The sequence below is a fragment of the Lynx canadensis genome, chromosome B3, assembly GCF_007474595.2.
Source record: "Lynx canadensis isolate LIC74 chromosome B3, mLynCan4.pri.v2, whole genome shotgun sequence".
Taxonomy (NCBI): Eukaryota; Metazoa; Chordata; class Mammalia; order Carnivora; family Felidae; genus Lynx; species Lynx canadensis.
In genome coordinates, this window is record NC_044308.2 from 45,117,849 (window position 1) to 45,141,017 (window position 23,169).

Sequence of the window (23,169 nt, forward strand, 5' to 3'; positions counted from 1 at the left end):
GTTAATATAATCAACAATTAGTGTCAAGATAGTTATAGATGAATCCAAGATCGATAAGTTGTTGATGAATTATTAAAAGATTTTTCAGTGTCTCATTGTATCCCTGGTTTAACCCTGGGCAAAACAACTACATCTTTGTCTGTATCCCGTGAAGCCCAAGTCAATCCGTGGATGGGATGGTGGCTTAGGCAACGTGTCATTTCGAACCTAAGTAGTGTTTCTTGTATAACTGATAAATTCCAATATTCCCTTTGGTAACCTCTGTTCATTAATTCCTAAAATACCTGATCATATTCTGTCATGCCCCTGAAACATCGGATCTGTTTCTCTGAGAATTTGGTGGAAGATGTCTTGCTGTTTCCTTTCCAGTTCATGCTATAGATTGCTGCCATATGACTTCTCTACCCTAAACCATAGCTCCAAATATGGCAGTTCCTTGCACAAAACTACTGCCACTTCTCATTACATTTATACCTTTCCCATAAGTATCTTCTGTCTTCCTCCTTCTAAAATTGTAAGCTTGGTGAGGGCAGAAAGCAGTGTACTCACAGTTGACCTATAGTAGGCATTCAATTATATCTATTGTCTCACTGTGTGGATGATTACTACAAGAATTTAGTCAATTTGATTTTCTTTCCATTTTTCAAACGGAGATACAATTTACATATCCTTCTAAAACATACAATTTAGTGGCTTTCAGTATATTCACAAAGTTGTGCAACCATCACAAGTAATTACTATCTAATTCCAGAATATTTTCATCAGCCCAATAAGAAAATGCATACCCATTTAGAAATTATTCCCCCCCCCTTCACCTGGGCCCTGGCCATCAATAATTTACTTTCTCCTATAGATTTCCCCATTATTTACTTTTATGTAAATGGAATCATATGATATGTGGTCTTTGTGCCTAGCTTCTTTCGCTTAATATGTTTTCAAGGTTCATCCGTGTTGTGGCACACGTCAGCACTTCCCTCCTTTTTAAAGGCTGAGTAGTATCCCATTGTGTGAATATACCACATTTTGTGTACCTGTTCTAGACAAGATCATTTTTAACATCCATACAACTCTAGGATCCTATACATATGTGAAGGGCCACCGCCAAAATTCATAAGTAAATCACAATAAATCATTATGCTTCATACTTAATCCAGAAGTTTTCAAATCTTACCTAACACAGATTCCTGGCAGGATAATCCTGTTGTAACCAAGTTTACTTGCTGAACTCTTAAGAAACAATAAAACCAGAGCCCCTGCCTTTATTTCTGGATTCTCCCCCCACCTCCAATCTCGGCCTCACTGCCCACCCCCAGTCTTGAAAGTCCACACTCTGAAATAATATACGTGCCCCGTGACGGTTTCGCTAATTGTTCTCAACAGACAGGGTTCACAGAGGTTGGAGAGTGCTTTCTTCCCAGTTATTTCTCCCGTCTCTCTGCTCACTGCAGTGCAACTTCTCCACCACCCAAAAGTCCAAAAGAAAAAAAAAAAGAAAAAAGAAAGAAAAAAAAAAAGCCTTCCTTTGTTTTCCAAGGAAATTCAGGTAAAAGGAGGGGTAGGGGAAACGATATTTTTGACTTTCCTCACAATCCAGACGTTGGAAAGAAAAAGGATTTCCTTTGGGTTGCTGCCACGACTCTGATCTTTGATGCTGATAAAATATTTCCTTCTTAAAAAAAAAAAAAGTTATGGGAAAATCATACCACTTCAGCTTGGAAGCCACACCTACTGTAACTTACGCGTTTAAAAAAAAAAAAAAAATGAGAGGCTTACCTCTCTTTCAGGGAGGGTTTTGTTCCCAACAGTTCAGGTCTTGCACTGCGGAGCGAGCCGGGTCAGCAGCGCTCTTTGGAGGCTAGCGTGGAGGACTACAGGATCCAGAGGTCTTTGGAAACTCCAGCAGCTCCAAGCTTGTTGGCTACCACGGTTTCCCTGAGGAGTGACGCTGTGAAAACAAACCCTGATTGGTCAGGCCTGAGCTGAATTCTCCATTTATGGACAGATTGCCCAGCCCGAGCCGAGGCTCTGCCGGAGGAGTACAGAGTTAGTGGCCGAAGAAAGAGGAGCGAGGCTGGGCAGCCAGGCAGACGCGCGGAGAGCATCGGGCTCACCTAGGCGGGGGCGGGGTGGGGGGCGAGCGCCTGGTCCGAGTGGACCCCTGCCCTCTGCAGCATGCGCCCCGCCTGCTGAGTCTCCTCCTTCTCGCCCTCACCTAGCGCCGCCGATCCCGCCTGGATGGAGTCCCTCCAGGGTTCCCATTGGCTCCTGTGAGTGCTTGGGTGTCGAGAGCCCGTTTTTGGCGAAGGGGACCAACTTTTGAAGTTCTCCCAGGAGCCTGCGTTCCAGCCCCAGCTCCCCGGCAGCCGGCGCCGGCAGAGGCGCGACCGCGGCGCGAGTCACCATGGTGAGTTGGCCGCACGGCGTCCCGGGACCGCCTGACCCTGGGACCGGGCAGGAAGCGTCGGCGCGGGGCACCCACCTTGGGCGCGCAGCCGAGGCCAGGGGTGGAGAAGGTGGACGCGGGAGTCGGCACGTCGCGAGCTCTGATTGCCTGCTGCTTTCCGTAAACCCTGGCTGGGGGAGAGGGAGCGAGGGGCCAAGGAAAACTTTCTTTCAAGCCGCTTTGGGCGCCGCGAAACTTTTTGTGGCCGGGTTGCTATGGCTGCCAGCTGTCGGAAGCCAGCGTGGGGGCAGCTCAGCGCTCGGGGGCACGGCCCTCGGAGGGGACCCCTCTCTTTCCGCGGGGACGGTGGGGGCAGCGCCGGTGGCCCCGCGGTCCTGCCCGCGGCGGCGGGGAGCGCGGCACCGAGGCGCAGGAGCCGGCTCGCCGCGCCCCCTCCCCTGCGCGCGCCCCGCGCCCCCCTCCCCGCCGGCGGGCACGGGCGCCGGCCGCCTCCCCGCCTCGCCGCCTCTCCGCCCCCCGCGCCGCCAGCAGCTGTCCCGCCTGGCAGCCACACGCCGGCGGGGGCGGCGCGGGCCGCACAAAGGCCGGCGGGGGCGCCAGGTAGGGCGAGCACCTGGCGCTGGGCGGGCGGCTGAGAGCGAAAGTGACCGGGCGCAGCCGGCAGCCTCGCGGCTGGTTGGGTCTCCGCGCCCGCGAGGCCGAGTAAACACCCCCACCCCCCACCCCTTCCCCGAGGGCGAGGTGACTGGCGCTTTTCGGGTGTACCGCGAACGGGTCGCACGGGAGGAAGTCGAGTGTTTTGTTCTTTTTCCGTTGGCAATTTGGGAATACAGGGAAGTGGCCGACTTTTTCTCACTCGGCTCTGACTTTCCCCCTACCCGCCCCCCAGCAACCCACTCCGCCCCATTAACCTGAGCCGCATCCCCCTGGGTTTGGGTATGGTGTTCGTTTCTATCCGAAGCACAAAGGCAAGGACTCGATTTTGAAGAGATTGACAGTCCATCCGAGAAAGAAAGAAAAAAAAAAAAGTGCTACTACGAGGCTTCATAGTTTCCACACTTGCTTCTTTTCAAAGAACCCTGCCTGGGTGGATGACCTGATCCTCTTCTGGTTTGTTTTGTTAAGTTTTAATGACTGTGAATGGGGAGCTAAGTCAAAATGGTAATTGGTACAGCGCTGATTTAAAAATCTATCCCGCAAGACCAGCCTGAGAAATGTAGCCAAGGCCCATGCGAACCTGTATACAAAACTCAAAAGCAACTCTAAGACCCAGTGAGTGCTGTGTTTATTCAAAAGGATGCTTAAAAACAAAACAGTCTTTAAAAGGGCATCTTTGACAGAAGCTTTTTCTTTTTACCTCGTCCAGAGTTGTGTCACCTCTGCCCCTCCCTAAGAGGACACTTGATCTGTAAATAAATTTCCTCTTTAAGTTTCAGGGTTTAAGGAGTCAGTCTGCTCCACGTTATTTTTGGAGCCCCTGTGAGAGAACCATTTACTTACACTGATGTGTGGTGGGTGGATGAGCTACCTAATTGGGCCACTACCTAATCGGCCACTTGAATTTCAGCAATGTGATAGTCCTAGTACTTTAGAACTGCTATAATTATTTTCCATGGTTCAATATTTCTAAAAACAAAACAAAATCAATATGTTTATGTCAAGAGCTTAAAGAAACTTACTGAATTCAAATACTTGAGCGCTACCTTGAGAAAGTTAACTTTGCCTCAGTGAATTCATTTTTCATGTCGGACACACTGCAAAAGTAGTCTCTGATGCCTGTTCTGGAGACCTCGGAAATAACGTGCTCAGTTCGGCCACATTGCTTTTGAAGTAGATGGCTGATCGAATGGATGCGGAGGAGGCATGTTCTAAGGAAGAGAATGGTTTCCAGAGTTGCGTAGTATGTCTGTCGGAGGACAGGGTGTGACTTACCTATTGATGGGTTCCCTGCCAGCAGCACAGATGGCGGTGTTGTGGCCAGCCGGGCGGCTATCAGTGCATCAGAAAAAAGTTAAAGCAGCTGCTGCCCTGAAACAGGACATGCGCCATCGCTCCGTCTACTAGAGGTAGAGTAACGTGGCCAAAATTAAATGAATCATTTCTTCACTGACTTGAGAAATTGTTCATTAGCTAGGTGAAGTTGTCTTAGAGCATCCCCCATCCTAAGTCGTCGGCAATCTCAGTTAGAATGTTTACTGTTGATATACGACCCTTTCAAGCCAAATGAGGCTTCATTTTGTGTTTCATTCACATCTGTGTGGGTCTGCCCAGCTGCATCCTTCAGCTGCTTAGAACAGGAAGAGAAGGGGCATTGCCTTCAGTGGGTGTGGCTGAGGGTTAGCGTGGAGAAGAGAATCTGTGGGGCCCTTGGCTGGGCTGTAGGGAGAGCTCCTGTATTGTTGTGTGTTTGCCTGTTTGTGTGTGTGATCTCTTAGGAAGTCTGGTAGCACACGAGGAAGACTCTCAACCTGTCCCTAAGGCCCTGCCAAGACTCATTCAGTTGTGACTCATGAGGAAGATTGTCATTTTCTGATTCATGAGCACAATGTCCAGTGTAGAGTTCACCTCCTATCTTTTTCCTGAAAGCTCACTTTGGGACACTTTTCTCCATCTTTGGAGAAGCAACAACTATGTTTGGAGACTTGACGAACTGAAAAAAAAAAAAAAATCTCTGCATATCTTTATAATTTAGTGCACCTTGGTTAGGATGGACCCACAATCTCCTTTGACTTTGATTAATAATCATAGCCTACTAAGATTTCCCTTGTCGAATTTGGCTTTATCGTCTACAAAGGGAGTTCTGTTTTAGTGGGCATGACGGCTTGGACTGTCCGATGGACTGGAACCCATGTGTGTAGCTCTGCTATCTATATATGTCAGGTGCAGAAATTATTATTCATAGGGCTTCTCTGACTTAAATATACTGAACTATTTGAGTAAATCTGAATTGGCCATCACCTCAGACGATGGTCAGGATACACCCCTTTCCCTCACTTGCATATTATTTGTGAGTAAATACAGATGTTATTTATAAAAAATACACAGGAATAGACTTATGTACTTAGAAATCTGTCAGACAGCTGACTACGAGGTAGGTAAGTTCCTTTGGGTGAAGGCATGGCACGTATTTAGAAAGTCTGGAATCCATTTCAAGTACGTTTTCTGGGAAGGTAACCTAGTCCACTCCCACTGATTAGTTTATCAGATTGCTAATAGTTTCCTGGCCAAAACGACATAGTACAAAGCCAAACCAAAACAAAAATGGGTTGAAGCACAGAAAAGTTTTGATGGAGGCAGAGGGGTTAGGGAGGGATATGGAATTCAGGACATTATCTAGGGGCCAGCTTGGGTTGGCCAGCCTCATGGGAAAAGTTTGGTCGGCCCAGGGCACAAAGGGAAAGCCCGTGGAGCAGCAGATAGAAAGGGATGGAGAAGTGGAGGAAGCAGACAGTAGCAGAAGGAGTGAAAGTCTCCTCCTTCACACTCCTGCGGGGGATTTCAGCTTTGTCCGTGGTTGCAAACTCCAATGTCTGCGAAGGCCAGGATACATACAATTTTTCATGGGGTGAGGCTGTCCTCTAGAGAGTAAATATACCCCTCTAAAGAAGCACCGTTACTTGACCTTAGGCCATGGTTTGTGACAACTACCACATTACCATGGTTACATTGATCCTATTACATATTTCAAGGGAAGCTGGAAATCCAAATTTTTGTGCCGGACCGGTTAATCCTTAAAAGTGTTCTGATCATTGCTGCAAGGCCAAACACCTGCAGGTCAGCTGTTTGTAGCCACTCTATTGTAAATCTCGAAGTGGTGTCCCTGAGAACCACATGCTTTCTTCCATTCGCTCACCAGCAGGAATGTCTCAACTTTAACCATATACCAGTAATGGTGTTTCACTGATACATCCACACCTTCCCACTGGGTTTCCTTTAAGAGAGGGAGTTCCCTGGTATTTTCAGCCTATGGAATCACCAGGCTATTAACAAGGAAAATCTGCATCCAAATTTGGAGCAATCTAAACACCAGTGTAGATGTGTAAGTTGTATGAGTGGTGAGGCTGTGAACTGAACTTCTCTTTCTTAACCCATCACACCTGCCTCCCCCCCCCCCCCCCCCCCCTGCCCCCACCTCTTCTGGGGAAACCTCCCCCCCCCCACAACCCCGTTATTGCATGCTAGACCTCTTTTATTACTCTTCTAGTTGAATCTCCTGGATTTGAGGTCTGTCTTACCTTTGGGCCTAGATAATGAGCATTTTGGTAAATATTGACTTGGGATATGACTTTTTGCTCCTGTACTCAGTGTTAATGTCATGAGCTCATGTGAGACTAAATGAAAGCGAGAACATGTAATACTTTGCATTTCCTAATGAGAAACGATTGGGTCTCATTACTTGGTCAAAACTTGTGACAGCTATTTTCATTTGGTTCAAAAAGCAGAAATAGTTTGAAACCTGTATACCAATGCAAAGTATTATGAGCTTCATTATGGAATATATAGAAATTATGTACAGTCATGATTTTCCAAGCCTGAGTCATCTACTATTTTTTTTCACAAAGATACAGCAATTGTGTTTTCATCAATATGTTATTAAAATGGTGAGGTTTTAATATTTTTATTTTATTATTATTTTTTTTACCTTGCTGGGACTTAATATTTACAGAGCAATAAGGGGTTAAAGGTTAAATGCCAAAGGTACTAAAAATAAACATCTTGGCCTTACAAGCACATTCTGTAATAATGGTAAACAAATTGTGTCTTGAATTTCAGCTTCACAGTTTATTTTGGCAGAGACAAAAGGTTTTTGGGCATCGTAGCAAGGTATTTTTTTAACCTATCTTTATGACAGCCACACTTGAGCAAAGTAGAACTGTAAGAGTGCTCCCTAAAATCGAGGGATTGGCTTTGACCAGCCCTGGAACTTTGCACTGTACGTCCCAGGGAAGTCAGCCCGCCCTTCTGAGTTGCCACCAGGGAACAATGTCATTGAAGTACGAAGCACCTCTGAGTGGCCATATAAGAAAATCTGTTTGTTTTTTTTACTTCTTTTTTGACCTAAAACTTTAGTGTTCAGCTTGATCGCCCATCTTACTCATACCAAGTCCCTCTCCGCTATTTCCAGAAGTTACATTCTGCCCCAAAGAAGAAATTGGCCCTTCTGAAGATGTGAAATATCATACGATAGGCTTTGGAGGACAAAGAGGAGGTGGCTTTTTCCAGGAATAAATACAAGAAACTGCTCTGAAGGGGGCCATGGTCTCTCCCCTGTTTTGAGTTCTGATGTGTTTGTTAAAAGTTCATTCATGGGACTTATAGTGATACGCTACATTGTAGAAAGTCAAACATACTACATTGTAGAAGGCCCAGAAGAGATTTAAAAATTCTATCCTAGGGGCACCTGGCTGGCTGGGTCCCTGGAACATATGACTCTTGATCTCCAGGTTATGAGTTCAAGCCCCATGTTGGGTGTAGAGGTTACTAAAAAAAAAAAAAAAAAATCTTAATTCTATCCTAAATCCTTTTGCTGGATTTCACAGAAAAGTGTAGATGGGTTGACTTCTGAAGCCTCAGAAGTAGGATTTGACTGAACTGGTGCCAGGATTCATTTTCTGATCCCAATCTAATAAAGCTTTTCCCACCAAACCATAGTGTTGGATTAGGGTCTGTTTCCTTAGAGTCTAGACATGACCAGGTAGTTTTCTTTCTTTCCTTCAGAAAAGCCTACTCGGAGATGGAAGGGCATTTATTTTTGATTTATTACTGTTTCAATTTTTGAAATAAATTTGGAGGATTCACCTGTAATGTCACTACCCTAATAGTAATTATTTTCATGCTTTTGGGTTCCCTTCTAATCTGTCCAAATGCACACCCTTTTTATGTAGTTGTAATTATGGGCTAAATGTACAATTTGGGCTCTTGTATTTTTCCACCTATTTTATAAAACCTTTTCCTGGTGAGCATATTTATCACATTTTGGTGGTGTATAGTAATTCCATGTAACCTGCTTACCCAGCCTGTCATAACTGTGCAGAGACTTTGCCTCTAGAGCTATGTACCAGGGAGACCCCTCCCTGTCATTAATGAGCTGCTCAACTTCCTGTTGCTTTTGAGACATGTAGACCCCTCTCTAGTGCAGAATGTGAAGCAACACAGGCAGGCTTGGGGGATACTCCAAACTCCTAAGTCCTGCTATGGGTGTTCTCCCTAGTTTATGGCATTGGCACTCAAATGTGTAACACCAGTGGGTGCTCAGGCTTCTGACTGTAACTTGACAAGTATGAATGGTCTTATCAGAGAACGCAGGTAGTTGGAAGTGGGGAGCTTTGAACCCTAAAGTGGAAAAGACAACAGCAGTTACAAAAGACGTTATAGCATACATGCTTATTACTAGGTAGGAATCCTTACCAAATATGGCGGCAACCATTGGGAAATCAAAGATAAATTAAGCACTGCCTCTGGGAGGAGCTCATGTCTAATGGAGGAATGGTAACAAACAGCTTTCGTATTCGTGAGTTCACTTCTTCCTGCACCAATGATGGTTTTTGTTGCCATTTTATAGGTAAGAAACCAAAGTGTAACAAGGGAAAGAGAACTGTTCAGGGGGCCTACAACTTGTGTGTAAGGAAGCAGGTCTTTTAACTTTATGCTCTTTCACAAGCAATTGAATACATGATTTCTAATTTGAAGTTTCTGAATCCAAGCATCCATATATCGCTTAATCATTTCACCTACTTTTGAAGGAAGGCAAGGTTGATTAAAAAATAATCTGTTTTAGTTAATTATACTCAATAGTGCCAGGGTGGGATAATTTAGACCTAAGAACATTGTCTGTCATGGGTAGTAAGGATCTTGGCTTTAATTTCCTTGTTTTGGGGACTTTGCATGTCATAAAGTTTGGGTACTGGGTGATATCACACTGGGAATAAGGGTAAAATAAAAGTCATGCTAGAAAATGCTCTGATCTCAATTAGGTTAAAAAAGTAGAAAATAAGGGAAACAAGATAACCACAAGAAACCTAGCCCATTAGTCCTCCTACATGAAAGAAAACAAATAAGAAATTAGGACCACATCATTAGTGGCTTAGTAATTTAATCGGCGTGACCAGCATTTGATGTCGACAGCAACTCAGCATAGTATTTTTTGGTAACAGAATGATGTAGACATTGTCATTGTCTGATTGTAGGAATTTTCAGCAACAACAACAAAAATAAGGTTGCTTTTAGTGCCCCAAGTAGATGCAGACCTTTGTTATAGAAAATTTTGAATTTAAATGTAGAAGCATCTATTAAGCTATTTTAGAGTATGAATAAAGATGTCCTCAAGACTTGGGAACGCTTGAATACAGAAATATGTGTACAAAATCGTAACAATTCAACTTACCCCCATCAGCTTGTCAAACAGAGACTCCTATTATTTGGGGGGTATCCTGAGGTCCTCTGAAAATATGTTGGAATCTATCGACCTGTGTCCCAACAGTGTTTGTAATAGTAAAAACAAAAACGAACCAGAACAATCTAAATGTCGGTTAGTAGAGAAATGCATAAATACACGCAACTTATTGGTAACCAAGTATCTGTATGGATAGATCTCACAAAAGTAGTGTTTGGTGAAGAAGCAAGTTGTAGAAAGATACATATAATAAAAACTAAGAAAAATTAAAAAAAAAACTACACACAGTATATTGTTTGGGGATATGTATTCATACATATATATTTATGCGTATATTCTTTTAAAAATACAAATCAGTGGACTGGAAAGATACCAAATTCAATCTGCTAAAGAGGGAAGGAGGGGCAGGCCTGGCTGGGTCAGTTGGTGGAGCGTCCGACTCTTGATCCCAAGGTTGTGAGTTTGAGCCTCACCTTTGGCTTAGAGATCACTTAAAAAAATAAATAAATAAGAGGCATGGAGAAAAGGGAGAAGACTGGGGTCAGTTGACTAATTTTAACACTGGTAGTGTTTCATTTACTTTATAGATTAGAAAATCCAAAGCAAATATAATAAAATAGTATCATTAATTCTGGCCAGTGTGTGTACATACATATTTATTTTATTCTCCATACTTTTAACATCTTTTTCCAATTAAGAAGAAAAAACACATAAACAGACAATTCTTCATATAATCTTAGGAAGTTCATAAACCTCTGAAGCCCATACGATTTCATTCCAAGGGTTATAGCAAACGTTGTGTTGAGATGAATATTAAGGTGTATGGTCAGTTGTGGATCTTTGCCTGATTATTCTGATGACAGTTGACATACAATCAAATCATTAGTAAGTCTCATTGAGTGTTATGTAAAAGAGTCATTAGGGATTGCATCCCAGGATGTTCAGTGTATTAGTCACCTTTTCTTGCCCTATTGTGTCTGCTGGCTTTTAGTATAATAAACCACCCCAGACTTGGTGGTTTAAGTAATAAACGTTTATTATTTCTCATGATTTTGTGAATTGGCTGGGCAGTTGTGGGCTGGGTGGACTGGCTCCTCAGATCCCTGTGGTCAGCTGGTGGCTTGGCTAGGGATAGATGATCTGGGATGTCCTCACTCCCATGTCAGCTAGCTGGCACAATTTCAGTTGGGGCAGTGGAGATGACTTTGCCGTATATCTCTTGTCACAAGAGGCTAGTCCTGGCTTATTTACATAGCAGTGGTCACAGGGTTCCCAAGAACAGCAAAAGAGAAAGCAAGCCCAGCACACACATTTTGTTAAACCTCTGCTTGCATCATGCTTGTTCTTGTCCCACTGGCCAAAGCAAGTCGCATGGCCAAAGCCCAGAGTCATTGTGGGAGCGGACTCCCCGAGGGCCGAGCTACGGGTCTCCAGCCTCAACCTTTTCTTTCAGCTTGCGGTAATTGGGTGGATACCCTGAGGCAGGAATAGATTCAGTGGCAGCTTCCGTTTTTCCCTGGCTGACCCTCTGAACCTCTGTGTTTGACAGAAGCCCCCATGTCTATTATACATCCACTGCTGTTTTCCCAAAGCAATTCCCAAAGGAAATGGAATGGCAGTTCTTTTGCATTGTGGGCACTCAGGATGATCTTCAAAATTGCTGTTTTTTTGTTGGAGAAAAAAGTAAAAGCAGAAACTAACAACCAGAAGAAAAGTAATTTTCTATCTGTTAAAGGGAGCTTTGTGAAAGTACCAAGTGTTTTACAAATAAGTCCAAACTGAGAGTGCAGTGAATCCTGCCAAACCAGACTGGGCTGGATGGCCTGTTGGACATGAGGGTGGAATAATCCTGTTGGGAACAGGTGGGGACAGTACTGCTCACTGCCTGATTCTGCCTTTCCAGCCAACCCTGAGCCATGATGTGGACAAAGCCTTTCTTCACACACACAAAAATACTTGTTTGTCTTGGTTGAAAGTCCTATCTTTTGGATTATTCCCCAAACAACCCCATGTCAATTCCATATTCTGTGAGCCACAGACTGTGTGCTGTCTGTGGGCTCCTCAACAAGATGTGAATTGAGGACGAACTTAGCTTTAAACACAGTTCTCAAAAATGCATTAACCCATGGGTCTTTCGCTTTGACTTCCTCTCTTTCTCCCTCTCTCTTTTTAAATGGAAAAATTTGAACTACACAAATGGGGAGAAAACTTATTCCCCAGCTTCAACAGTTGACCATTCAGGGCCCAGCTTGTTTTCTCTATTTTGTTAATGGGGTGTATCAGTCACATTGATTAACTTGTTGACATTGAGCCATCCCTGAATCCCTGGAATAAATCCCACTTGATCTTGGTGTACGACCCTTTTGATGAATTATTGAATTTGGTTCGCTAGTATTTTGTTGAGGATTTTTGCATCTACGTTCACCAGGGATATTGGCCTGTAATTTTCTGGTAGTGTTCTTGTCTGGTTTTGGTATCAGGGTAATTCTGGTCTTGTAAAATGAGTTTGGAAGGGTTCTTTACTCTTCTTTTTTTGAGTTTGAGAATGAGCATTAATACTTCTTTAAATATTTGGTAGAACTTACCAGTGAAGTCATCTGGTCCTAGACTTATCTTTGTTAGGATGTTTTTGATTACTTATTTAATCTCCTTACTAATAATTTAGATTTTCTATTTCTTCCTGATTTGGTGTTGGTAAGTTGTAAGTTTCTAGGAATTTATCTATTTCTTCTAGATTATCTAACTTATTGGCATATAGTTGTTCCAATCCTTTCTGTATTCTCACCTTCCTTTGGTTTATTTGTTTATTTTTAAAGTGTTTACTTATTTTGAGAGAGAAAGAGAGAGACAGACAGACAGGGCATGAGCAGGGGAGGGGCAGAGAGGGAAACACAGAATCCAAAGCAGGCTCCAGGCTCTGAGCTCTCAGCACAGAGCCCTATGCAAGGTTCAAACTCATGAACCATGATGTCATGACCCAAGCTGAAGTCGGACGCTCAACCGACTGAGCCATCCAGGCACCCCTCCCTTGGTTTATTTTGGAACAAATCTTAGATGTCATTTTATCCTATCTCTGTATTAGGTTGGCTTTTACATAAGCTAAACTCAGCTCTTGGCACTAACTACTCTTTTGGTCTCCCTTTGACTTTTAACAGTAGAGACTGTTTTACAGAATGATGTAGACATCTCCAGTCACTGGGCAGTCTTCTTGATACTTGTCCTGGTCCCATATCTAGGTATACATTGTCTTGGTATGTAGGACAGCGGTGGCTCCCCACTCTACATTCCTAGCCATACTCAGTCAGGCACTTCCTTTAGGTAGGATTGGTAGAACCAGCTTGTGGTTATTGGTCTCTTCATTCCTTCTTACACAAGCCTGCATCACGGTGATGGCTCTACAAATAATACTTGTTTCTTCCAATGATCAGATGCATTTAAATGTAGACTGTCAGGGTGCCTGGGTGGCTTAGTCAATTAGTGTCTGACTTTAGCTCCGGTCATGATCTCACGGTTTGTGGGTTCCAGCCGTGCGTCAGGCTCTGTGCTGACAGCTCTGAGCCTGGAACCTGCTTCTGATTCTGAGTCTCCCTCTCTCTCTGTCCCTCCCCTGCTCACACTCTGTCTTTCTCTGTCTCTCAAAAATAAATAAATGTAAAAATAAATAAATAAATAAATAAATAAATGTATGTAGAATGTCAGGATAAGTAATATCCTGGAGACTACTTGGGGATTTCTATGAAGTTGTTTGCTAAAGTTTGTGTCTGTGTTCATATGTGCATTTTTTCCTGGGAAGAAGATTCATAAATCCCCAAAGTGGTCCATGGCTTCCCCAGATGACCCTCGAGGGTCCAAAGAATTTAAATAGCCTGACCAAGGTCACTTGGCAAATTAATAGAAGAGGTGGCCTTAGAATTACAAGTCTTTTGACCCACAGTCCAGGGATCTTGGTCCTAAATCTGCTTTTACTAGAAAAGTTTAAAAATCAAACATAACAGGGGCGCCTGGGTGGCTCAGTCTGTTGAATGTACGACTTCAGCTCAGGTCATGATCTCACGCTTTGTGAGTTTGAGCCCCACCTCAGGCTCTGTGCTGACAGCTCAGAGCCTGGAGCCTGCTTTGGTTTCTCTGTCTCCCTCTCTTTCTGCCCCTCCCCTGCTCACACTGTATCTCTCTCTCAAAAAATAAATAAACATTAAAAAAAAATAATAAAAAATAATTAAAAAAAAAGAAAATCAAACATAATAAAGCACTAGGGAGAAAGGAGGTGGAAAGTGGTACGTTAAATTTTTTTGTAAGATTCCCATGGAACTAAACCAATTTAAGTTACCATTACCATTACCAATGAAGTAATGGTAGGTATTATCTGTTGGAAACTAACTTAATTTTTCAGAATAATAATAAAGCATGAAAACAGAGTCACAGTGTTGGCCTCATATTTATTATGTTTTTAAATTCTCCATTGATCACAAAGAGAAGTCTGTACCTCTAGTACAGACTTCAAATATAAATCAAGGACCTAAGGTTTTGACTTTAAGTAAATAATTGAAAGCTCATTATTTTCCTGGTAGGGATTTATTATTATTAATTATAAAATTAATATTTATTGGGGCACCTGGGTGGCTCAGTCGGTTGAGCGTCCGACTTCAGCTCAGGTCACGATCTCGCGGTCCGGGAGTTTGAGCCCCGCGTCAGGCTCTCGGCTGATGGCTCAGAGCCTGGAACCTGCTTCCGATTCTGTGTCTCCCTCTCTCTCTGCCCCTCCCCCATTCATGCTCTGTCTCTCTCTGTCTCAAAAATAAACATTAAAAAATTAAAAAAAAAATAATATTTATTAATTGAGGGTACATAATGAGAAGGAAATTACTGGACTCCAACCACTGGACTCTGTGCTCTGTGCTCTGTTTCTATCATCTAGGATTAAGGCTTGGGGTATAGAAAAAAAAAAAAGGAAGTCGGATAGCCTCTTCCTTCTAGCTCTTTCTCTCCCCTTCCTCTAAGTCCCCCCTGCATCCTCCATCTGTCTAGCATCCTGTTCTTTCCTCCTAAGGTTCTTGCCCTTCTAGATGGGGGAGCGATGAGGAGGAGGGTTGGAGAATGCAGGAAACATAGTTTGCACTTGCTCAGAAGTGAGACACATAATTAAGTCCACCACAGGAAGGGCAACTCGCTCCTCCCACCTCGGTCGGATCCCTCTTTCTCATCCTGGGTGGAGCCTGCCTAGCACAGCCTCTCCAGTGACTGTGGAGTGCCAATGTGCCCAGCATTGTCTGGTCTACGGAGACAATAGACACTGTCATCATTGTTTGGGGCAATGAATCAGTCTTCAGTTTGCAGGAGCAGTTGTATGTAGGTGTCAGGTGGCAAAGGTGTATTTTATGTAATCTAAATATAAGATGTAGCTAACTGAAAGATTCCATCGGTTGCCGAGTCCTATGGATTCGACTTCTGCAGTGTGGCTTCAGTTTACCTTTTCGCTTTGCCTCTCACCTGGATCTCCTGGCCACGTCAAGCTACCCGCTGTGCCTCTTACAGGCAGATGTTTAGCTACAGTCAATCCCCATGGTCTAATTCTCCTTTTAGGCCAGTCCTAATTCCACCTTCTTGAGTCTCAGAGTTGGAAGTTATCTTCAAAAAATCCATGGCTGTCGGTCTGCAGAGATTCCATGATTCGTTATGCGCGTTTAATCTTCTCTTCTGGTGAGTTACTTTTCAGGGAGAGCCCTTGTTTGTCTTTGTACCCCACCTCATTTTGTGATTTGTCCTGCTAGGTATACAGTGCTATTTTTATTTTTATTTATTTATCTCTTAAAAAATTTGTTTAATGTTTATTTATATTTGAGAGAGAGAGAGAGAGAGAGACAGAGAAAGAGAGAGAGAGAGAGAGAGGCAGAACTTGAGCAGGGGAGGAGCAGAGTGATGTAGACAGAATCTGAAGCAGGCTCCAGGCTCTGAGCTGTGAGCTGTCAGCACAGAGCATGACGTGGGGCTCAAACCCATAAGCAGTGAGATCATGAAACCCATAAGCAGTGAGATCATGACCTGAGCTGAAGTTGGAAGCTTAACCTACTGAGCCACCCAGCCACCCCTGTAGTTCTATTTTTTTTTTAACGTTTATTTATTTTTGAGACAGAGAGAGACAGAGCATGAACGGGGGAGGGTCAGAGAGAGAGGGAGACACAGAATCTGAAACAGGCTCCAGGCACTGAGCTGTCAGCACAAAGCCCGACGCGGGGCTCGAACTCACGGACCGCGAGATCATGACCTGAGCTGAAGTCGGACGCTTAACCGACTGAGCCACCCAGGCGCCCCCCTATAGTTCTATTTTTAAACGTATTGGGGGAAAATGCTTGCGTTTCCTTCTGCAGTGTGTGACTACAGTCTTTAAAACACACCGGTTTTAAAGACTTGGTCTTTACTTGGAGTAGACAGAGGGCAGAACTGCCCACACAGTGCAGCACTCCCCAAGTCCACACCAGTAAACTGCTGCTCTTGGTGACTCAGCTAATGGAGTGAAACAGGGAGGGGTGAATCAGGGAAAGCGCCCCGTGATTCAAATGTCACCGGAGCCTTTGATTTTAGTGGGGATGATGCAGTTGTCTGATGTGGGTGTCACCCCTCACTTCATTCAGCTCGCCTCTGGAGGGAGAGAAGAAGAATAAAGATACTTAAAAGGGCACCTGAAAGCCGAGCCACTCATTCACCGAAGGCAGGAGAATCAGTCTGCCCACGGGTACCTGTCCTCACTCGCCAGCCAGCTATATAATGTTGAAACCAGGGCAGACACCCTTCCGCCCCTGCTGTTTCCGAATCTGTGAAGAAAGACAGCGCTCCCAGAAACTGGAATCTATTGTATCCATTGCCAGTGATCTTTGCTAGTATGGGGGTTTCAGGAACAGGCAGAGATACAGATGGAAGAAGGGACTGAAAGAATCGAAAATGAGATTTTGAAGCAGACAGTATGCTTTTTTAATTGTGGTTTTGGAGGACAGGTTGACTTCAGATGTTTAAAATTCACAGGTAATCCAAATACTGGTAAATTCAGACTGTCCTCATGAGATCTGTGTGCGGGACCTCCACACCTAACAGAGTGGGCAGATTTGTACTTTTTGAGCTTTTTGGAGTATGTTTTCCACACTCAGCTCCAGGTGGAAGGGATAAGGTATTCTAAGCTTTCCAGAGTGCGAAAGCAACGGCCTCCAAAGTGAGGAAGGAGGAAACCGACGTCCAGGTGACTGGTGGAGTCTGGAAAGATACGTATGATCACCAGTTAGAACATTTTGAATGGTATTTTGAGTGGCTTGTACACCAGGCATGGCAGAGTTGAGACAGGCCAGGTCAGTTGGGGCCCTCCTGCCAATGGGAGGTTTGGAGTGATATTAATTCATTAAATATTTGTTTATTGTTCTCTCCTGCTAGGCTGTAAACTCCTTAAGGGGGATACAGAGTCACATTCGTTTTTGAGTTTCCATCACCTGGTGAAATGTCTGGCACGTGGTAGAATCAGCAACTTTGTGGAATTGAGCCCAACTGTTCCCCCACTAGACTAAAAATGCATGGAGAGCTGAAGACCTTTCACTGCAACTCTGCAGTGATGTTGTAGCCTCCAACAGAAGAGTGATTGATGAAGCCGGTGGATTAACCTAGACAGTTAACTAACTGTAAACTGGAAATGTTTTTCAAAGATAAAAATAGCCCCCTCAGATAAATCCAGTAGAGCTTCCTTTTGAGTGTTCTTTTAATAGAACAGGATATTAGCAACTCTCGAGCTCAGGTCCTGGAAGGCAGAGACTGGAGGGAAGCTGGTGGGCTGGAATGGCTTCTGTATAGGACTCTCTCACTCTGTTGATTACAACCCTTCTACCGTTGAGACCAGGAGAGGTTCTGGGATTGCCCAAGGCCACACAACCAGTCCCAGCTTGTCCCCTCCAGGAGTAACGCTGCTCTTTCCAAGCAGACAAGGAAACAAAATTCACCCAGGCTCCCCGATGAAAGTTCCCAACTGCAGGGGCGCCTGGGTGGCTCAGTTGTTAAGTGTCCAACTTCGGCTCGGGATGTGATCTTGCGTTTCATGGGTTCGAGTCCCACGTTGGGCTCTGTACTGACAGCTCGGAGTCTCGAGCCTGCTTCAGAATCTGTCTCTCCCCTCTCTCTGCCCCTTCCCTGCTCATGCTCGCTGTCTCTCAAAAATAAATAAACATTAAAAAAAATTTTTTTTAAAGTTCCCAACTGTAAAGGGAAGCATTCTCAATCAGGTGTAACCCGTGACCTCGCTCTCAGGCTTTTCACTGCTGGAGGTTGTGCCAGGCTGTGGCCTATCACTACCAGATAGGATAAGAAGGTTTTCCTCATTCAGCTATGTGGACCATCAGAATGTAAAATTACCTGACCAAGTTTAGATTTGTTCTGGTTTACAGAGAATCCGCTGCCTTTGTTTTTCCTTAGCGAACTAACAACTCACCTGCCCAACTGAGATCTCAGTTTTGCCCTCTTCCCAAGGCCAGTTTGTCTCCAAAGAGACATGCTAATGGCTTAATTGTTTTGTTTATTCTCCTCCTCATAAATTCTGGTAGCTTCTTTTGCATTGAGTAGAACTTTTTTTTGAGTGTCTTGGCATTTCCTTTTGTTTTGAATGGCTCTTAACGTTTGCTCCTAAATGTTTTTTTGAAAGGTTGGTTAGCTCTTAGTGATAGGTGTGGCTTGCTCTAAATAGGAGGTTTTTCTGGGTGTGGAATGGAGAAAGTGAAAAGGGAGGGATTTTAGAAAGAAATCCTATGCACTATATCTATATGACAAACAGATCATTTTGGAGCCTGATATTTATGCACTTATGTTTGCTTGGCTCACATACTTGAATTTTAGGGGTTAAAAGATTAATGCATGCAAAGGAATGTTGATATTTAGCCTGACAAAAACTGTGCATTTACAGAGCTGTGGTTTGCTTTCCAAAATGTAGAAATGTAGAGGTTTACTTCTTCACCTCTGACAAAGAATTTCAAGTATGAGACTCTTCTGGCTCATGTAGTAAATGCATTTTTATAAGTTTCATGTAAATGACACATTCTGGATCAAGAAACTTGATAATGCACTAGGAGAATAATTCTCAATGCAGGGTGGAATCTGACTTTGGTGAAGGGAAGACTCTTGCAAGGGAAGGTTGAAGAAGGTTAAATACGCTGAGGTCGGTTAAATCGGGTATCCTGGCCCCTTGGAATAGAAATACTTTCTCTCCTACCAAGTGGAGTTTGGAAATTTCAGAGCTGGGAAATAATGTATTAGATTTTGATGTGCTAAATCACTTGAACAAGTAATGAAACCAATATTATACTATAACTTAACTAACTGGAATTTAAATAAAAAACTTACAAAAATAAATCACTCAGACAAGTACATGATCACGCTATTTTTGGATGTGTCTGTAATTATGCAGGGTTACATGATGATAAAATTTTCAGTGGCTTTTCCAGTTTCTGAAGGTATTCTATCCTTTGCATTCTCAGTCAGTCCGCCTGGAGACCTTAGTGTTTTTGTGGGAGTATGGGTCTATAAATTTAACAGCTTTTCACACCCCCCAAGAGAAGAGAAATCTGCTATTGGAATGAACAATTACTGGGGTGTCTGGGTGGCTAAGCTGGTTAAGTGACTGCCTTTAGCTCAGGTCATGATCTCAGGGTTCATGGGTTCAAGCCCCACATAGGTTCTCTGCTGTCAGCACAGAGCCCGCTTCGGATCCCCTGTCCCACTGTGTCTGTGCCCCTGACCCACTTGCGTGCTCTCTCTCTCTCTCAAAAGTAAATTAAAATAAACTAAAAAAAAAAAAAAAAAGGAATGAGCAGTTACTGAGGACCCACTCCGCATTGCTCTGCTTTTGTACTTCCTTTGAGGTAGGTATTCGTTTTCCGCCTACAGACGAGGAAACAAAATACTATCTGAAAAGTGGCAGAGGATGGATTTAAATTCAGCATCATCTGAATCTGCTGTGGAGAGGAGCTGTCTATTCCTAGACACGTGCACATTCAAGTTGTGGGGTCTATGGGCCAGCAGCATGGGCACCAACTGGGCTGTTGAAAGAACTGCAGAACTTCAGGCCCCACCCCAGACCTCCTGATTCTGAGTCTTCATTTAAATGAGACCCCAGGTGAGAAAGCACTAGTGTGCAGGAAACCTGTGGTCTAAGCACGGTGACATGACTCAAAACAGGTGCCCAGTAGAAGCCTGGTGTTGTCCTCCAGGATGCCATCTTACAAGGACAGGGATGCAAACAGTCAATCATCTCTTATCTTGCTGTAGCAGAAGTGACATGGCAATGCTCAGGAGCGGGGTGGATGGAAAGTTTTCTCCATGTGAGGCAGTTCTGGAGTCAGACGCACGGAATCAGGGGCTGCCTACAGCGTGATTGGAAAGCCCTCCACCCAGAATGACTCCTCCGAGGCTCCTGTCAATGCCGAGCTTTGCCATTACCGGTTGCTCTGAGCTGCTGCATCATTCTTGATAAAATGTTGGTTGGTTAATAACATCTGGCTGTAAACTAATCTATCAAACCTTCTAAAGGTGCCCAAGAACAGATTCTGTCAGGGTGGAGAGAGAGAGAGAGATCCAGACTCGGGAATATCAATAGCGAAGAGTCCAGCCTCCAGAACCATTCCAACCCTGGGGCTACAGAAAGTGTCCTTTGCCTTCTCTTCCTAATTCGTACAGCTAGACTGGAGACATCAGGGGCCTTTTCTGTCCCTCTCCTCCTTTCAGGACTCCTGCTGGTCCCAAACCTTGTGAAGGTGTCCTCCTTTGCTCCGCTGTCATCCTGGTTTGAATCTGCCTTGTCTTACGCTGGGACCATCACAAAGGTTGCCTAAGTGATCTTCCCTGTCTTCCCCCTTTAATTTACAGAAAGAGCAGTGCCAGAATCATTTTCCTGGTCATACGGCTTTACACCTGTCACTCTTACTCAAAAAACTCTCAGCTCTTACAGAAAAGAGGCTAAAGGCTAAAATGTGGATCCGTCTCAAATCTATTCCAGGCTGCCCCTGTCCAACTCTTATTTTCCAGTAGTCCTTCTGGAATATGTAAACTCCATGGGGCAGCCTGAATGCCTTGTCCCTGCTATTAGCTCCTAGCATAGTGCCTGCACACCATAGGTTTTCAATAAATATTGATTGAACGGATGAATGCACAAGCTGATTGTCATGTTTTATAGTCTGGCTAGAATTCACTCCTTGGTCAGGCTGTTCTTAATGACTGGCCTTCCATTCCCTTTCTTGCCATTTATCAGAATCCTCTGAGGCCCACATAAAGGCTCATTTCCTGGAAACTTTTGATTTAGCTCACTGAGTTCATTTCTTCTTCAAATCGTAACCCTTGTCATGGAGTTATTTGTTTGGTGCTCAATTATATGTAATCTCACATTGCTATCTGTGTGTGAGTCACACTGTATAGATAGACTCTAAACCCCCTGAGGTCAGAAACAATTTGCATTTCTTTATACTTTTCAGAGTTTATCCTCTTTCCCTTTGGCCTTTTCTCATTTTCCTGCCTCCCCTCCTTGTTCCCAGGTCATTGGCCGCTCTTTGACCACACTTGTGTTGGGTATTCCGCTTGGTTGTGGATCAGGCACCCCTCCCCCCTTGAATGTGTGTGGTCCCTGGGGACAGGTACTGCGTCACCTGGTTTCTCCCTGTGTGAATGATGGATGCTATAAGCTTTGTCCTTCTGAATTTTCTGTCCCTCCTTTTCGTTCCGCCCAGTTCCTGGAACTCCCGTTTTTCCACTAATACAAATACGATCATAGTGAGTAAAAGTCAGTGCCCTTGTGACTCAGTGTATTTTCCAGCTACAGTGTGAAGGTGTCTTAGAAGCCACCCGAGACAGCAGTAGTGGATCTGTTTCACTCTGAGGGGGAGGCAGGAGCCTGCCTGGGGATCAGGAAAGAGGTTTGTTTCCCCTTACGTTACCTGGAACAAAGTAGAACAAATTATTTAGCTCTGTACTTCAATTTCATTTTTTATTTTTATTTTTTTTTTAATTTTTTTTTTCAACGTTTATTTATTTTTGGGACAGAGAGAGACAGAGCATGAACGGGGGAGGGGCAGAGAGAGAGGGAGACACAGAATCGGAAACAGGCTCCAGGCTCCGAGCCATCAGCCCAGAGCCCGACGCGGGGCTCGAACTCCCGGACCGCGAGATCATGACCTGGCTGAAGTCGGACGCTTAACCGACTGCGCCACCCAGGCGCCCCTTCATTTTTTAAAAAAAGGAAGTAAGAGTGGTTTGCATTCTTTTTTCTAGTAGGTGCTGCACTGAGTGTCAATAAGAACATAAAGTGCTTTGAGTCCAGTCCTTGTGACATGCACAGCACCATAGCCCTACCCCGGGTGAAGCTCTCTACTACATGCCCCTCCTTTCTGGCTCTTCTGCCTCCCCCCAAAAGCTGGAGGCGACTGTTCCTAGTACATTAGCATTTTTCTTTTTTCTTTTTTTGTTTATTTATTGATTTCAAGGGAGACAGCAGGAGCGAGGGAAAGGCAGAGAGAGAGAGGAAGATGGAGAATCCCAGGCAGGCTCTGCACTAGCAGTGTAGAGCCCGATGGGGGGCTCGAACCAAGGAAACCTCGAGATCGTGACCTGAGCTGAATCCAAGAGTTGGATGCCTAACTGACCAAGCCACCCAGGCTCCCCGCATTAGCATTTTTCTAATAAACTTGTGCAGTCTGGCTTACTAAACTTTACGGAAGTTATTGCCAGTCTTTTCTTTGAAAGAGTTTCATGTTACCTGATAAGGAAATACATCAAAATTGGAATCAATTGAGTAAGGTTAGAAATGTTTGAAGACCATTCGCAACCATGTGGATGGAACTAGAGGTTATTGTGCTAAGCGAAATTAGTCAGAGAAAGACAAATATCATATGACTTCACTCATATGAGGACTTTAAGATAAAAAACAGATTAACATAATATAAAAACAGGGAAGAGGACAAAACATAAGAGACTCTTAAATATGGAGAATAACAGAGGGTTACTGGAGGGGTTGTGGGGTGGGATGGGCTAAATGGGTTAGGGGCATTAAGGAATCTACTCCTGAAATCGTTGCACCATATGCCAATTAACTTGGATGTAAATTAAAAAAATAAATAAAAGCCCTGACAGGATTAAAAAAAAAAAAAAAAAAGAAGTGTTTCAAGAAAAGAGACACATCTCTGCTTGACCTGCTCAGCTTCTAATTTTCACATCTTACTAGCTTGGGGAGGGATGAATGGCAGAGAAGAGAAATCACAGGATGAAATGAGTCAGTAATGAATTCATTGAATTTGGGCAGGGTAGCTTGCCTATTTGAAAAATTCTTGGCAAAATTTCTCATCACCCTCCTCCATAATTGGCTGGG

At 44.0% G+C, this 23,169-nt stretch overlaps 1 protein-coding gene across 2 annotated transcripts in view; it reads left to right on the top strand.

Annotated features, from left to right (window-relative positions):
• Positions 1-1,972: 1,972 nt before the first annotated feature.
• Positions 1,973-23,169, top strand: part of MYO1E (myosin IE) — a 213,756-nt gene continuing 192,559 nt past the window's right edge. Inside the window, exon 1 of one of the 2 annotated variants that reach the window (XM_030318066.2) lies at positions 1,973-2,404. In XM_030318066.2, the coding sequence (XP_030173926.1) occupies positions 2,402-2,404 (3 nt within the window). In that variant the 5' untranslated portion in view covers positions 1,973-2,401. The remainder of the gene's footprint in view (positions 2,405-23,169) is intronic. The other variant, XM_032593630.1, reaches the window with a different exon arrangement.